Source organism: Mytilus edulis, chromosome 5 (genome assembly GCF_963676685.1).
Source record: "Mytilus edulis chromosome 5, xbMytEdul2.2, whole genome shotgun sequence".
Taxonomy (NCBI): domain Eukaryota; kingdom Metazoa; phylum Mollusca; class Bivalvia; order Mytilida; family Mytilidae; genus Mytilus; species Mytilus edulis.
The window spans coordinates 43,940,428-43,957,326 of NC_092348.1; the positions used below are offsets into that span (position 1 = coordinate 43,940,428).

The following is a 16,899-nucleotide window of genomic DNA, read 5'->3' on the forward strand; positions in this document are numbered from 1 at the left end:
GAAGGAGCATTTACACTTTCATGAGATGATTTGGAAGACATCTGTATTGCTTCTACTTCAAGTTATCGACATCAAATTACTTGATGCCTTGTATGGCAACATTTATCGCTATTCTATCTTATCCCTTTTTCCCTGGTTTAAATGCTAAAACCAGAACAGTTTGATGATACATGATAACACATGACCTCTAAATATGTTTGTCAAATATTTTGAATGACTTGTTTTTTCTTATGAACATATACCCCACATACCTTTTGTATTCATAATGAAAATAAATATTGACAGCATTTGTACACATGTTTAAAATACATACGTTTAAAGTCAACTTGGAGGATAGAATTTCTTTTTACACAATAGTTTACCGATCACTATGAAAACAGAAATCATTCGTGATATACTAATTGTACTTATATCCTGAACCTGTCTGTCTTTTAACATGTTTAAGATGTTAACCATTATACATGTTTAATTTTAAATAATGTCGATATAATATAAACAATATAAGGACATTTTCCCAAGGAAGTAATTGGTCTGTATGAAAGTCGCATGTCGGTGAATACTATAAAATCTATCATGTGCCTATACATTTGTTTCACATGGTCATTTCCATTTCAAATTGAGTGATGGAGTTCTTATGTGTATTTGTTAATCTGATTATATTGGCTTCAACACAAACTGTAAATCCTGGTCTCAGATTAAGGATAACTCAAGATGGCTTACACTACGGTAAGTGCATTAAAATTAATTGAGACAGTTAGTATAATTTAGTTTAATCAGTATATTTTTTTGCACAAGTGTCTTTCAAATTGACCGACAACGGAAAAAATCTTTCGGCATTTCCTGTATCTTGTTTTTTTCTCGAAATAGTTCGGTCTTTGAAATGAAAAAGCCTGATTTTGTTCTTTCTATCTTAATTTTAAGGACATTCCATTCTTTAAAAAGGTAATGATTTCAAATTAGAAATTAGAAATCATTAGCTCTGCAGATAAATAGCACAGAAGAAAAATGCCTTTGATTATGTTGCTGTATGTGCACAGATTATTACAGCTTATTAATTATTCGTGGATTTATCAGTCGCTCAACACATTTGTTTTAAAAGACAAGATCAAACTTTCGGAGCACAATAGAATAAATTAATTCTGAATAGCTAAATGATGTTACTTATGAAAGTGCGCATGCTAATTCCTACTCTACCAATAAAAACTGGCCCAAGCCTTGAAGCCTTTTGATGCCTTTTTTTTATATAGTTTAAAAGTTTAACATTATTGAATAAGTTCTATCATTAATAACTATTCAACTATTACAAACTTTTATACTGCAACTAGTTGTGTTTATTTCCTAGATATAGTAACACAGCTATATTCTGTGCAATGTCAATTTCCTCATGGAACACTTTTTCCACAGTCAGGGGTTCATTAAGGGATGAAAATAAATTTGAAATTTGTGTTACAATTTAAATAGCTATCAATTTATTTATTTAAGTTGCAGTATAAAAACAATATTAGGTCGATGTCAAAAAAATATCAACTTTTCAGTACTCGGCGCAAAACTGGGGAAGGGCTCGGTAGAACCTCGCCCTTTCCCAGTTTCTCAGCCTCATACAAAAAAGTTGAAATTTTTCTGACATTGACCTAATATTGTATGTATCTTTTAATACCTTACTGAGATCGGAGAAAAGATCACCAATTTTATTTAACTGAATTCAATCAGATGTTAAGGGCAACTTATATGTTTGTTACTCTTCGGTCCAAATATGGTCACCGTGAGATAACCGACCCGTTTTCATTTTTCGCGAAGTCAATTTATCTAAAACAAACTATATAGATTTCACAGAGGAAATGAAATTGTAAATCAACTAAAAATAAATGAAGTTTGATACGAATAATTTCAAAACAATAGATCGAGGGAAGGAAATTTGATTCTCCGATGACCTTGACTTTTAACAACATATCTCATTGATAGCGGAAATATTTATATTATAAATGGATTTGCATATATGGATGTTTCCAAATGAAAAAAAAAATGTTAAAATATTTGGATGCTAAATGAAAATAGAAACTTCAAGGAAATTACAATAGAAAAAAAAGCTAAAAAAAATCATTTTCAAAAGTAATCAAGTTAGACAAGAGACATAACAATACAATTGTATTATAAGTCTCTGGACAAAAGTAACAAAAAACGGAAAGTGAAACACGAAAAAAAGGAAACATTCAACCGAAAGTGTTTAAGTAAGATGTAAAGGTCTAGTTTACACCAAAACAGGAAAGTAAAAAAAAATAACGAGAATATATTATAAAAACAATGGACAGAATAGCGAGCGGATAATATTGATCATTTACTGTTGTTTATTTAATTAACGAAACGGTAAAACTGTTCAATTGGTTCGCAAATATATATGCTTAACAACCATTTTCAATTCTTATACATACACCAAACACCTTTTTTTGTTGATTCGCATTCCTTTTTCATTGATAAGCATTCGCAGACTAATCTTTTTTTTTCAAATTGAATTGTATAAGCCAAACACTATCCATTAATAATGATTCGCATATGCCTATGTTTTCTATTCATACCCATGTATATATATATACCAAACAATATTTTGTATTGATTTGCATACGCCACACAATTGGTATTTTTTTATTGATTCGCATACGGCACACTTGTTTTTTTTATTGATTCGCACACGCCACACACTTGGTTTTTTTAATTGATTCGCATACGCCACAAACTTGTTTTTTTTATTGATTCGCATACGCCACATACTTGGGGTTTTTTTTATTGATTCGCATACGCCAAACAATCAATTTGATATTTATTTGCCTTTATATATTGTACTTAAGTGTTGTTGTCAAACATAAGAGCTTCCAAATTTCAATGTCAGCTAACCTCCATCGGTTACAAAACAAAGTCATATAGATATTCAGAAAATACAATAAGTTTAAGTCCTATTTCTTATGCAAGTGATAAGAGGCATATTCAGTTATTTGTTGGAAAAAAGTAAAGTTATTTGTTTGAAAAAATGTGGAAAACTCCTGCAGACAAATACATGCATTCCCCTTGCCTATCAAACTTATCAAAAACCTAATTCAGATAGCCATGATGGTAAAAATGATAGTAAAGTAATTATAATGACCAATTATATTGTTTTCAGCGAATAAGGTGGCTGTAGAAACTTTTGCGAAAGACATAAAGCGCACAAGGTTAGAAGACATCACTGGAAATGTTAAAGGCGTCCAATACAGTCTTACCAAGTATGTCAACTCTATAATAATAAAGTCTGTTAAAAAGTTAACTGTATAGAAAGATATAAACATCTAGAGAAGTTCAGACTTATTACTGCTTTTTTCCGAATATAATTGTCCCGACTCCTTTTTTTACTTTTTGAAATCAGATATTAATAATACTTTTTTTAAAGATATATACTTGCCTATATAATTCAAAACCCAACTGAAACTAAATATACATTCTGTTGTCATACATTAATACCAACTTACAAAAACAGCTAGACATTTCAATGTGCAGAGAAAATTGTGAATGCATGTACAAAATGGTTTATCGAAGAACAACATTAAAACATTTTTATCAGATTTTTTTAAGACACTGTGACAACCAAAGACCAAAGACAAGTAACGAGGTTCCTTGCTATAGGGAAAGACACATAAACAGAATGCGGGATTCTTGTGTAAAATTCGGCCACTCAATCCCACCAATTCCGTATCGCATCAGTAGATTGCATTTCAAAAGGTACAAATATACATGTACAATGTACGTACATGTGAGAACCTTAAAAAATGTCCAGTACCTTGGTTCATTAATTGCTTTTTAGGTGTAGGAGTGCAAAAGTTTTAATAATGTATACAGGAATCCGATGTACATGCAGTGATTGGCATATGTTGATGTGGTTCATACTAGGTGTTTCTTGTTTCTCGATTTTGTTTCATATATAGATTAGACCGTTGATTTTCCCGTTTGAGTGGTTTTACACTAGTATTTTTTGGGGCCCTGTAAAGCTTGCTCAAGGCTCCGTGTTGAAGACCGTACTTTGACCTATAATGATTTACTTTTACAAATTGTAACTTGGATGGAGAGTTGTCTCATTGGCACTCATACTACATCTTTTTATATCTATTCAAGTATTAATATTGCATATAAAACTCTTTCATTTTTTGTCAGTTTGATAGTAAATGACTTAAAAGCACCAAAAAGCGCAATAACATTAGCGTCAGGTAGTGATGTAGAATGGAGAGCCACAAAACTTGGATTAGAAATTGATGGAACATTCAAATATATATTGTAAGTTTTAAGTTAATGTTTATAAAAAAATGTCTAATGGCTTATGTTTTCAACACAAAAACCACACCACATAGATAAATTGTTGCTTAAATCACTTATTTTTGACAATTCTAACCGTTGCAACATCTTAGCCTAAAACCGGAATTTGATTTTATCTGTAAAACAAACAATACTAAACATATATATAGCTTAAAGAAGATAATTTATCAATAGTGCAACAACTAATAACGGCATCACACATCAGCGTATAACTCCGACGTACGCCGGGCGTGGTTAAAAATCATGTACGCAGACAATTTGTCAGTAATTTTGGACGCATTCAACTCGTCAATCTTATCTATATCGTGTGCACAACGAGCTTTACGCGTGTATTGTGCGTACGAGAAGCGTACATATATTAAGGGTTTATCATGCGTTCAAGTAACGTATGTTGGCGTATGTCTGGCGTTTGTCTAGACGAAGGAAATCGACGTCCCATGAATGTATTTGAGACGTGTCCCGGTCGTATCTGGGACGATAATACGTACTTTCGCCGTGTCTGGGACTGTTAATTATGGGGCGTTTGTTAAAAACACATATACGTTTAAGTTGAAGTAAAAAAATCTTGAATCGTATACATTTTCTAAGTATAGTTTATTGTAAACTATCAGTTGCTATAGACACACTGTTAAGTCTTTTGAATCATTTATTGCGTTTGCTTCAAGCCTTGCTGAACAGTATCAATGTGCAGAATAAATCATAAATCTTTTCATTCCAGACAATTAATAATTATTTTAATTTCATTGCCAAAATGTGTTAAATGTTATATTGGTCTAATGGTCAATCGACGGTATGTCACTTTTATGACTTCTGAATACTGCGAATTTTGTACATTGAAATAACTAATATTAAAATAAGGAGATGTGGTATGATTGACCATGAGACAATTATCCATGCTGGTTAAAATGAAGTGGATAAATTCAATTCAATAGACAAAAGTAGGGCCTTCAATAATAAGAAAAACTCATAATGTATAATCGATTCAAAGCACCAAGATGACAAATCTAAAAGATTTAAATTGATAACTAAAAACGTATAACGACCTGATTTAAAATATAAAACCATTTTCCTTATATGAATGTGTATCTTATTTTATTTTGTTCTATTTTTTTTTAATCTATTTTTAGCCTTTTTATTAAAGGAGGCGGCGATTTTACAGTCAAAGCGTCAGATCTATCATTTGCTGTTGGAATTCAAATCGGTAATGTAATTTGATGTATGTTAGGTTAAAATGTCATGTTCACAACTTTCTTCTAAAAAGTCTTTATTTTCCCATATGCTATCTTGCTTTTTCGTATAGTGTTGGCATTCTAAATCCTATATTGATTAACCCACATCGCATAGTCATCTATCATAAAATGCTCCTGTCGTCATGACAAATGTAAAACAATTGAATCAATAAACCTGTCGGCCTGATTCATGTACAAAAGAATAAACGAAAAACAACTTTGAAAACAACAACAAACAACAACAAACAACAACAAACAACAACCACTGAATTACAGGATTCTCACTGGGAACATTCACATACAGAATTTAAACATGTAAAATATTTATTTTTTCAGGGGTGGATACCAATGGAAAGCCAACTATTAAAACAACGTCATGTGACTGTAAAATTGGTCCACTACAAATTAAATTCCGTGGCAAAAGAGCATGGATTTACAACATATTGACCTCATTAGCTTCCAACGCTATTGCGACAATGTTACAGAAAAAAGTTAGTAAGAAGACGAAATTTATTCTGTAATCTATCTCTTTGACTTGTTTACCCCTTGATTGGTTTACTTTAAAAGTTTCAGTTCTAAAACAGAAATGACTGTTTAAATCAAAATCTGGTATAATTTTATTGAATCATGACTAATTCTGACAAAAAAATAAAGATCTAACTTTGAAACTTTTGCTACAAGGGGTACTACAATCCTCATATTGAGCTACATACCAATGTATTTATCAGCGGCACGGGACGTTCAAGAGCTTTTTCATAGGACATTTGCGCTTTATTGTTTGGACACTTGCGCTTCAAATCATAGGACATTTCCGCTTTTAAAAAAAGGACATTTGTGCTTTTTACTCTTTATAAGAACCCTAGCTAATATTAAATCACGTATTAAAGTAACAATTCTGTTTGAGACCATATATAATGGATAGTCAAGATCGTTATTATACGAGTTTTACTTTGGAAACTGCTTTCGCCTTAATTACTCCAAAAAGAAATCTAAATCTAGTTCTTAAATGTAAATGGGAAGATCAAAGACATATATACCACACCATAACTGCCATTATAATTCTTAAAAATAACATGTCATTGAATTTAGGTGTGCGAAAAAGTAAAAGACGTTCTAGACAAGAAGGCAGAAGAGGAACTGTGTTCTTTTCAAGGTAAATTTCATTTGTCTCTGACTATTCCGTAAGTACTGATAAATATAGGAAGATGTGGTATGAGTGCCAATGAGACAACTCTCAATCCAAATAACAATTTATAAAAGAAAACCATTATAGGTCAAGATACGGCCTTCAACACAGAACATTGGCTCACACTGAACAACAAGCTATAAAGGGCCCCAAAATTACTATTGTAAAACCATTCAAACGGGAAAACCAACGGTCTAATCTATAAATATATATATACTGTATAAAAGAATACCTCGCCGCATTGTTGCGCCTGTCCCAAGTCAGGAGCCTCTGGCCTTTGTTAGTCTTGTATTATTTTAATTTTAGTTTCTTGTGTACAATTTGGAAATTAGTATGGCGTTCATTATCACTGAACTAGTATATATTTGTTTAGGGGCCAGCTGAAGGACGCCTCCGGGTGCGGGAATTTCTCGCTACATTGAAGACCTATTGGTGACCTTCTGCTGTTGTGTTTTTTCTGTGGTCGGGTTGTTGTCTCTTTGACACATTTCCCATTTCAATTGTCAATTTTAATGTATATGATTCATGTGTATATTGTTATGAGACATGCACTGTTTTTTTTTATAAAAAAGATTTAGTGGTAGCATTTGTGAATTAATGTACGTGTTGTTCGGTCACTCTTTTTTTGAATTCTTGATTTTTTTGTTTTTCCCCATAAGGTTTTATTTTGATGGTCTCAGAAGTTGTTCTTTTCATAAAGCTCTTATCCGAAAGAAGAAAACCTTTAAGCAGAATGAATTGTTGCTTAAAACACTATTGAAAGTATTACATTGAAATCTGATTAAGATTCCAGAACATGACACAATAATCCACTAAATCGAATACATTTAAACATACTGACCAAGAGTTGATAAAATGCATATCGATTGATCGATGACGTTTAATGAAAAGCACTTTAAGCACAACGGGCTTTATTGTGATGAACAGTTCTTGATGCTAGATAATGCCACAGTGTCTGGAGAGAACCAATGAACCTCGACAAGAAAACCCACAACCTTAGTCAATTTAGATATTAGTCGAACGCAGATGTCACATGCGGAATCGAAGGAACTTCTTAAATTTAGGAAGCACTTAAATCATATTTATATTGAATGTTATCTTAAAAGTTTATAAATTGACATAACCTGCAATTTTTTTCCCGTTTCAACTTGGTTTTATGTCACGAATTTATATTTCAGTATATCCTTTCTTTATTCTTAATCCGATAATTAATTTTCAACGATATTTTTATACTGTTTGTAACCATTATACTTCTACAGCGGAGGTACAGTTGGGAGAACATTTGACTCTTGATTACAGACTACTGTCTGCTCCTCATATAACATCTGAATACATCGAAGGAGATTTCAAAGTAAGTATATAAAATTTACAGCTCTATAAAATTGAAATTAATAATGAATTCACACGTAATTCGAATTCGATTCGCATTAACTAATTCGAATTACTTTAATTCGCATTCAAAACGTGTTACGTCCTATTGTCAATTCTAATTCGAATTGCAATGCGCGTCAAATTCGCTTTACTGTCCTGACGACGTTAACTTTCAATTCGTATTAACAAAAACGTAAATTATAATGCGAATTAGTTAATTCGAATTAGCCAAATCGAATCAATTCGAATTAAAACAGAAAAGTGTGTGAACGCGATTAGCGAATTCGATTCGCATTCGATTCGAATTCAATTCGAATTAAATGTACGTGTGAACGATGCATAACATCGTTTGATAAAAAGAAGGTAATTGTGAAAGTAAAAACTACATGTTTAAAAAAAATCATCTACTATACCAGTACGACAAACGCGCGTTTCGTCAACAAAAGACTCGAATAAAAATAGTTAAAATGTCAAAATAATGCACTGAATTGAAAATCAACTATAACTTATACTTCATCCTAATACCAGAAGATTGATAATTAAATACAATATCAAACGAGAAAATACTAGCTTATATTTACTAAAAATGTAATGCAATATTTAAGTTTTCGACGATATTAAACATTTCATTCTTGAATAACATACTGAAAATGTAAAAATATGTCATATACTAGTATACAAGATATATGTTTGAAAGAAACATGCACTCGTGTTATAGTCAATATAAATCAAACTAATGTAAACTGACTTTTGAATAACGATTGGATGACGTGTGTTGACTTTTTCATAATGTGTTAACTTGTGATATTTGTTAACAATGACTTGGACTACCTTTTTATAGGGAGAGGTATTCTGGACAATGAACCGGACAGAAGCACCATTCGCCCCGTCTCCAATGGCTACCATCACGGACAACAAGAAGATGGTTTACCTTACAGTGTCCGATTATATTTTCAACTCTATGGGGTACCAAGCACATGCACACGGGCTGTTGATGTACAATCTAACGTCTCAAAAAGTATGTAAACAATACGTTCACCATGTTGAAGAAACTGATTAAGACATTACATGCTGAACCGTGGTGTAGTGGTTATAATAAAGATAAAAAAAAGGGCATCGGACTACTAACACTAAGGTTCCTGGTTTGATCCCCGTTGTGGGATGAAAATTTTCGGTACTGAATTTTCGGCTATCCCTTGACACCATTTGCGAGTATGGTCTCGAGGAAACGATGATAGTCCGTCGGAATGGGGAACGACAAATGGTTAACCCCGTGTTAAAAAAAGAGCAATATCTCTTGCACGTAAAAGAAACCCTTGTAGATTTTTAAACGGAGCAGGCTATTGCCGCGAAAAGGCAGCACTCGCACCATCAAAGTGGCGAGGGATTAATATAAGTTTCAATAACTTGTTTCCCAATCCCCTATAAATAAATATGTTTAAACTAATTACATGCTGAAATTCAAAATACCATGTAATGAATCATGAATTTTCAATAAAGAATGATAAATGAGACATTAGAGGAAAAAAAACAGGGCAATATACATTTTGTACATATATTAATATATGCTTGAAATTTTGATGGAAAAAAAGAGATTTTACAATTACAAGCAAAAAGTTTTTCTTAAACATTTTCAAGTAGTTCATTCACTTTTTTTTAAACCACACTTCAGCATACAGAAAAAGCTTATGTATGTATCACAAAGAGTTTAAAGACGGATCAGCATTTGTCTTTTTTTTTTTTAAATTACAATTATTCAATATCTTCACACGTCTTATTTAGATGAGAGGGGATGACGATTTACTCAACACCACATGTAAAGATACCTGTATCGGCAAACTTATTCCACAGGTAAATATTTTTTTCAGGAAAAAACAACTCCCTTTCTAACAGATTTTTATAGTTTGCTCTTTTGTTTTGCTATGACATCATTTTCCTAGTTTAGCACAGGGTTTTCCGTTCACACACATGTTTATCTCTACCACATACATTGTACTGAGTGTGGCTGTCCGCAGTCATATGGTTCTAAAACTCAGTCAGTCTGGTTATCGTCGGTTGCTGTTTGTCATATATTGTGTTTTGTTTGTTGTTTGAGCATACATCATGCGGTTTGGATTTTCAGTTTTACATTATACATTTTGTCATGCTGGGGTCTATATAGCTTGTAATAGGCTATTCTGTTTTGCATATTCATATTGTTGAAGGTAGTGCGATGACCGATAGTTGCTTACATAAACGTGATTTTTCTTTAGTGAATAGTATTTCACATTTATTGCCAATAATAATATACCGCTCCTTATTTTTTTTTAAAGATAAGTACAAAATTTTACTCCGACAATCTTTTCACATATTAAATCTATGAAGTTTACCTTATATCTAAATGACGAACTATAAATTCCAAAAGTATTATGTTTGCATTTATTTAGTTAGAAAGCTGAGTTATTGTACGACTGAACATCTCAGAAAATCACAATAATTGTAATTTTTCCTTCAAAAAAACCCATCAAAAATATTTCTTATTTATGAAAGAAAGCAGCAAGTTTTGTTTCTTTGTTACTTTTTTTATTTGTAATAACATGATATAATATTGAGTCTTACAAATGTATAATGACACGAATAAATGATAATTTTAGATAGGACAGTTATACCCGAACAGTCAAGTAGAAATACACCTACAGAGCACAGACTGGCCTCGAGTCTTCATTACCGAGAAAGCTGTACAGATTCTGAGTAAAAGCAATGTTACATTTTCTGCAAGAAAACCTGACAACACCCTTCACTTTATGTTTCGAATTCATGCGGTACATATAATTTTATTGAAATAAACGTATAATGCTTGTTGATTTTGAAAGTGAATAGATTGCACATTTATTGCACAGTGTAAACAACTGACACTTATATGAGCAGTGAGGGTACTAAGATAAAAAAAAAAACGTGTTCAGTTCTTCGCAAATTGATACGTAGCTCGTTGCAAACTACTTAGTAGTTATTAGTACACTGCTTCATACTCCTTTGAAATTTATAATTTAACTATCGAAGTTGGATAAATCCGATAATCCATGAATAACTATGTAAGAATCTGTTTCTCTAATGATTAAAAAATAATTTAAAATTTTTTTTTTGTTAAACAAAAATCCCCTTCGAGTGCCTTTCACATTTCCAGTTAGCTAAAAAGATTATGACCCTTAAAATCATCCAAAATGAATTTTGAGATCACCGGCAACCACACGTTGATTAATTTTTTTTTATAAAATGGGTTCGGAAAGGGATAAATTTCCATAGATCTGAATTAGAGAAAACTGATCCCAATTTTGGAAGGTGTCGGCATGCTTTTTTTACGTTTATCATTATATAATCTTAACCTTTTTCAACAGGTAACGATGGCTTCAGTGAAAATTAAATTGAACGGCGATGCTTTATCTGGAACAATCGACTACATGAAGTAAGAACGACTTTATAATTATTTTATTTATACAAGTGTGGACACATATCAGTGCTGATAGAAATAGTTAAGTTTTGATAACATCGTAACAACTGTTTCCCAATCGAAAACTGCAAGAAAACTGTAACATGAATAAGTATAGTGAGTACTACAACAAAGGAAGATGATTCGGAAACAGCAACCATTTTTTAAAAGAGTTTATATTTAACATTGTTTTTGTCGTCTCCAATATCTTTATTATATTATATACTGTTTATTTTTTCATTTTCACTCTTAGATGTTCGACCTATAGAGAATCAAAGGAGTTTGGATACTCTGATCTATATAATTATAAACTCCTTAGAGTGGAGGAACTCGGTTACCGGGTACACTTCTTAAACTAAAATATATTGTTTCATACTACGGTATCAGTCAATTTCACCACATCATTATCGTCAACATCTAGCTATCAGAATTGCATGGTGTGTACAATACATGATTGCTTAACGAATGGTTCTTTTCATATTTTCAGAGTCGAGACAAATGTGACAAACTCGTTAATAGGAAATATTGATGTGAGTAACTGAATTATGTTTTAAGTTGTAAAACAAATAATAAAATTAGCTCAAACGATTATCAAAACCACAATGAAATATTCACAAAGTTTATGTAATATATTGTAAATTTGAAATTGATGTATGTTTGCTGCTGTAAAAGTCTATAAAAATAGAACTAAACGTTACTTGGTAATTGATCACATAGGAGAGGGGTTTACATTAGAAGAGATTGGGCAAATTCTTAAACCTTTATAATGTATAATATTATAACATGAAAATCGAGTTCATATTTTGAAGTATGAGAGTCTTTCCATAAATTGACATGACATTCTGATATATACTTATACTTATAACTATGTCTGATTTTTAGGAGGCAACCTTCCAGCTTCTAGTTGATGATGCTGTAAAGAAAGTAATTAAGCCAATGATAAACGGTATGATTTATGACTTACTATCTAATTCAATTAATTAAGTGACTTGATTTTTTTTTTAATTTTCATTCATCTATATAGAAAATGCTATTTGATAATAGTTATTGGATTTTTTTATTCTTGCTGTTTTACTTTTATTTCGAGACCCACGGGACAACATGGCGGTTTCTAAAGCACAGTGAAGCAAATGAAGCTAAATCTCTGAATGAGAGATGAAGGATACTGAAACTCATGAGTCGAAAATAAATTGACAACGCCATATAAGAAAACATACACACAACAATACACAAAACACAACCGGCATTGAAGACCATAGACTGGCGGCAAAACGAACACTACCGAGGTGATCTCAAGAAATGTGATCCGGAAGTGAAAAAAGACCGTGAAACAAACTGATTGATCACTTCAATGCATGCATCAATGCATTTAATGCCACACTGGTTAACTTGTAAATTGATGTTCTGATCATAGGAATAATAGTTAAAATGATCTTAGCAAGCGAAAAGAAGAAATCTAGAATATACTGTATCTGTGATTGTTCACATCTTTCAATAGTTATCAAAAGTACCAGGATTATAATTTTATACGCCAGACGCGCGTTTCGTCTACATAAGACTCATCAGTGACGCTCAAAATTGTCCTTTGACCTTCGGTCTCATATCACATGATTGTCTCAAACAGTGTCTGTATTTAAATCATATTGTCTTTGATACTAGAACAAACTACAGATATTAAGTAAAATGTTCCGAAAAGAAAAGTCAGTGACCAAAATAATATTTAATTCGCAATACATGTATACTGTATATGATTGTGTGCTATTAATACGTGTTTTGTTTTCAACAGATTATCTGAAAGATGTAGGAATCAAGTTGCCATCTACAGATAATTTACAGTTCACAGATGCAAAGATTGAACTTCTTACGGTAAGTATAAGCTTTACCGGCATGTCAACGACATGAACACTCGAAAAAAATACAACAAAAACACATGTTGAGAGTATTAATTATCAAAAGCTCAGCAGATTGACACATACAAGGGGTGACCAATAAGACCGTTTGGCAGATTATATATAGTCTTACCAAAGAATTATTTTTTCTAGAACATTAGTCAGTGACGTAGCATAGACCATTTTGAAGGCGAAACTATATTGTCTTTAAAAAAATAGAAAACAACACGTTAAATAATTGCATGCGTCCGAGGCGCTTTTCTGGATTTAACTTCATCTGGAACTCTCAAAGCCAAACATTTGAAATCCGAAGACGATCATTTATAAATACCGAAACCGTTGAAGAGCTATATGTAAGAAAGAAAACTAATATAACCAAACTCATCTAAAGTCAACTTTGCCTGAGGAAGTTGAAACCTTAGTTTCTTAGTAATTTCGAAATTTACATGTATAAACGGACAATTTTTAAAAGGTTTGTTAAATCATGCCAGTACCGAAGTACTGACTACTGAGCTGATGATACCTTCGGGGACTGATAGCTGATAGTCCGCCAGCAGATAGAGGTATCGACCCAGTGATGTGAAAAATTGAAAACAACACGTTTAATAATTTCATGCGTCCGAAGCGCTTTATGAATTTACCTTCATCAGGAACGCTCAAAGCCCTCTTACCTATATGTAGCAAACGCTTAATGTACTGTTTGTTAAGGATGGATATATTCAGGCATTTCTGTTAAGCTGGTACCCAACACTTTCACTAAAATTAATATGGCTCGTTTAATTTTCATAAAATTTTTACAAAGTATTTACTTTGACTCTTTGGCAAAAATATAAAAATTTCAAAAAATTTGAACCAAGCATTTTATCAGAAAAATTACACTGGTTATATAGCAGTTTGATAAACACTAATTTTGATCATTGAGAAGCTTAATATTCCTTTAAAAACACAAAGTCATTAAAACGCTGAGGTGATTTTACAGAGTTATTTCCCTGTAGTGTTACGTACCACCTTAAAGCAATGTAAAAGTGTGAAGTGTAAATGCTCCCTTTATAGTTTATTTAATAAACTTTTAATCCGACGTTCACACATTGCCGATTATTGCTCCCGTTTGAGATCAGACACAAAAAGTGAAAATGTCGGATTACTATCCTCAATTATCTGGAATGTCCTATTATTGTTTGAACGCAGTGGTTTAAGTTTGTTGCAGATTCCTACGGGTCGGGAACGGTCCTGGTGGTTCAACGAAGCACCCGACAGTTATTTGCGTCCCGTAACATTCGGGAAACTCAACCGATTTTGTCTAGTCGGATTACAACCTTGACTATGTCGTGACATATTCTGCTGTATCGGATCAAAATCCTAACAATGTTCTGTGTTTTCTGGACGGTGTCCTGCGGATCGGGAATGATCTGGAGAAATTTTTCATTGCTGTTATTTTTGCCGATTGCATCCAGATCTTGTCGATTGCGAACCGTCTTTGCCGAAACCGTTCCGGAACAGTCCCGTTATTAATACGAAATTCGTCAATGATACGCACGTCAGACTCCCGACAATTACAGAAAGCAATACGACTGAGACCGGACGAAGCCGTTTTTGCAATGCGATAGAGCGGACCGTGATACTAGGATTACGTTCCGACAGTCAGTACCTGATTATCCCGAATATGACGACAGTTTTCTAACGGATAACTTCCGTCAGCGTCGATTCACTGTCTGGTTGCTGTCTCAACTGTGTCAGATTACATTCGGTAGAATCGGGACGCAGTCATGACAGACTCGGTCGAATTTACTATGCGAAAGATACAAATTTGGATTAGAATCGGACTGAGAACGGGATTATCAGGACAATTTCGCATGGAAACGGTTGAATATCGACACTTCCTGAACAATATCTGATTGTTGTCATGATTAAAAAACATTTTTTTACAAATTTTGATTAAAGTCTAAATTTCCATCTACGATTTACAGGATCTTGATCAGACTTTTGACAAATTTTAATCGGGAATGGTCCTGTCAAGGACAGCAGTAAAAATTGTGAATGTGTGACCCCAGCCTTACAAAAAAAAAATTAACAGATATGCTTAGAGGCAGAAAATCAGTATTTGTACAATTTATATATTTAAATATTAATTAACAGAAACAGTAACTGACATTTATAAACTCTTATTGTGAAAGAGAATGAGAGTGAGAGTATAATTAATCCGAATAATGTCATTCGTAATCGAATATTCCGCCGATCTCCCGACTAATTCCGATAGCACCATTGATCTCGATTGGCTATAGGCTGCTAGAGGGTGCTGAATAATGCGAGTAGGAGTACAATCAATATTTTTTTTTATCTTTTGAAATACTATGGTTTAATGTAATACACATCTAAATGTTGTAATTATAATTGTATTTTTGTATATTTCAGAACACAATCCTAGTTGAAACTAATGTAAAGATAACTCCGAACATCAAAAAGAAGAAATCGACAGTGCTTAAGTACAAACCCATGGTTGGAAGACAAGATATATAAGACAGGTTCTGTCTGTGATATATGTTTTTATATCACATGTCCTAAAATCATAAAAAAAACACGTTTTTGTTTTAAAATGTTTCAAATACACTTTTGATAATATGAATTCGTATTTTTGTTTACTCTGCCTTAAACCAGATTCATAGCTGTATAAGGATGAAAAAGTAAAGGTCAAATTCAGAACAAAAAACTACGTAACTACCAACTTGGGTGATTTACATTAAAATATATGCATAAACTAAGAAAATAACTAACAATTATAAAGTAAATCTACTCTTCGGGATATTAAAAAATATCAAGGTGCCACAATTATTTCGTAGTGCATTTGTATTTGACTATAAATGGAAATATAAATTATCCCATGCACCTTCGCTTTCTCAATATCATTTTTATAGTGTGATGTAGAACTGTTGGAATAATTATATAAAAATTATAGAAAATTTCATCAGCCCAAACTCAAAATATGGAAAGGGTATTAATTTTTTTTAGCAAGTAACACACTGTGCACACTAGCAACGGAAATCAAGGAACGATAACTTTGTTCCCGGACCAGGTAATTTGTTGATGAAAGCTGTAGTAATAAGGTGATTGTTACAGTGTTAGACAAATGAATTAATTTTTGAAAAAAAACACAAAAAAACAGTAAAAGACAGTTTTATTCTTCATTAAGAGCAAAACCTAAACTATATATATATAGTAAGCTAGTAGAGGCACAGAGACATCAAAATGTGCAACAAAACCAACTGTCTGGCTTATAATTCAACAATAAAAGCAAAAAAATTCCGAGAAAGCAATCGACTACAAGTAGTAAACTGCAGGCTCCTGGCTTGGGACAGACATCAAATACATGGTTTAATCCTGCTGCAAATGTTTGCACCTGTCCTAAGTTAGGAATCTGATGTACAG

General features: G+C 32.5%; 1 protein-coding gene across 1 annotated transcript; it reads left to right on the forward strand.

Moving 5' to 3' along the window:
- The first annotated feature begins 439 nt into the window (after window positions 1-439).
- LOC139523744 (bactericidal permeability-increasing protein-like) lies at window positions 440-16,096 on the forward strand. The gene is made up of 15 exons (XM_071317997.1): window positions 440-726; window positions 3,155-3,254; window positions 4,177-4,296; window positions 5,463-5,536; window positions 5,901-6,055; window positions 6,654-6,717; window positions 8,010-8,101; window positions 8,963-9,139; window positions 9,904-9,972; window positions 10,755-10,922; window positions 11,496-11,563; window positions 12,075-12,117; window positions 12,470-12,533; window positions 13,374-13,453; window positions 15,889-16,096. Exons 1-15 carry the CDS (start codon window positions 624-626, stop codon window positions 15,991-15,993), a joined length of 1,482 nt encoding a protein of 493 aa, XP_071174098.1. The 5' UTR covers window positions 440-623; the 3' UTR covers window positions 15,994-16,096.
- Window positions 16,097-16,899: the final 803 nt, after the last annotated feature.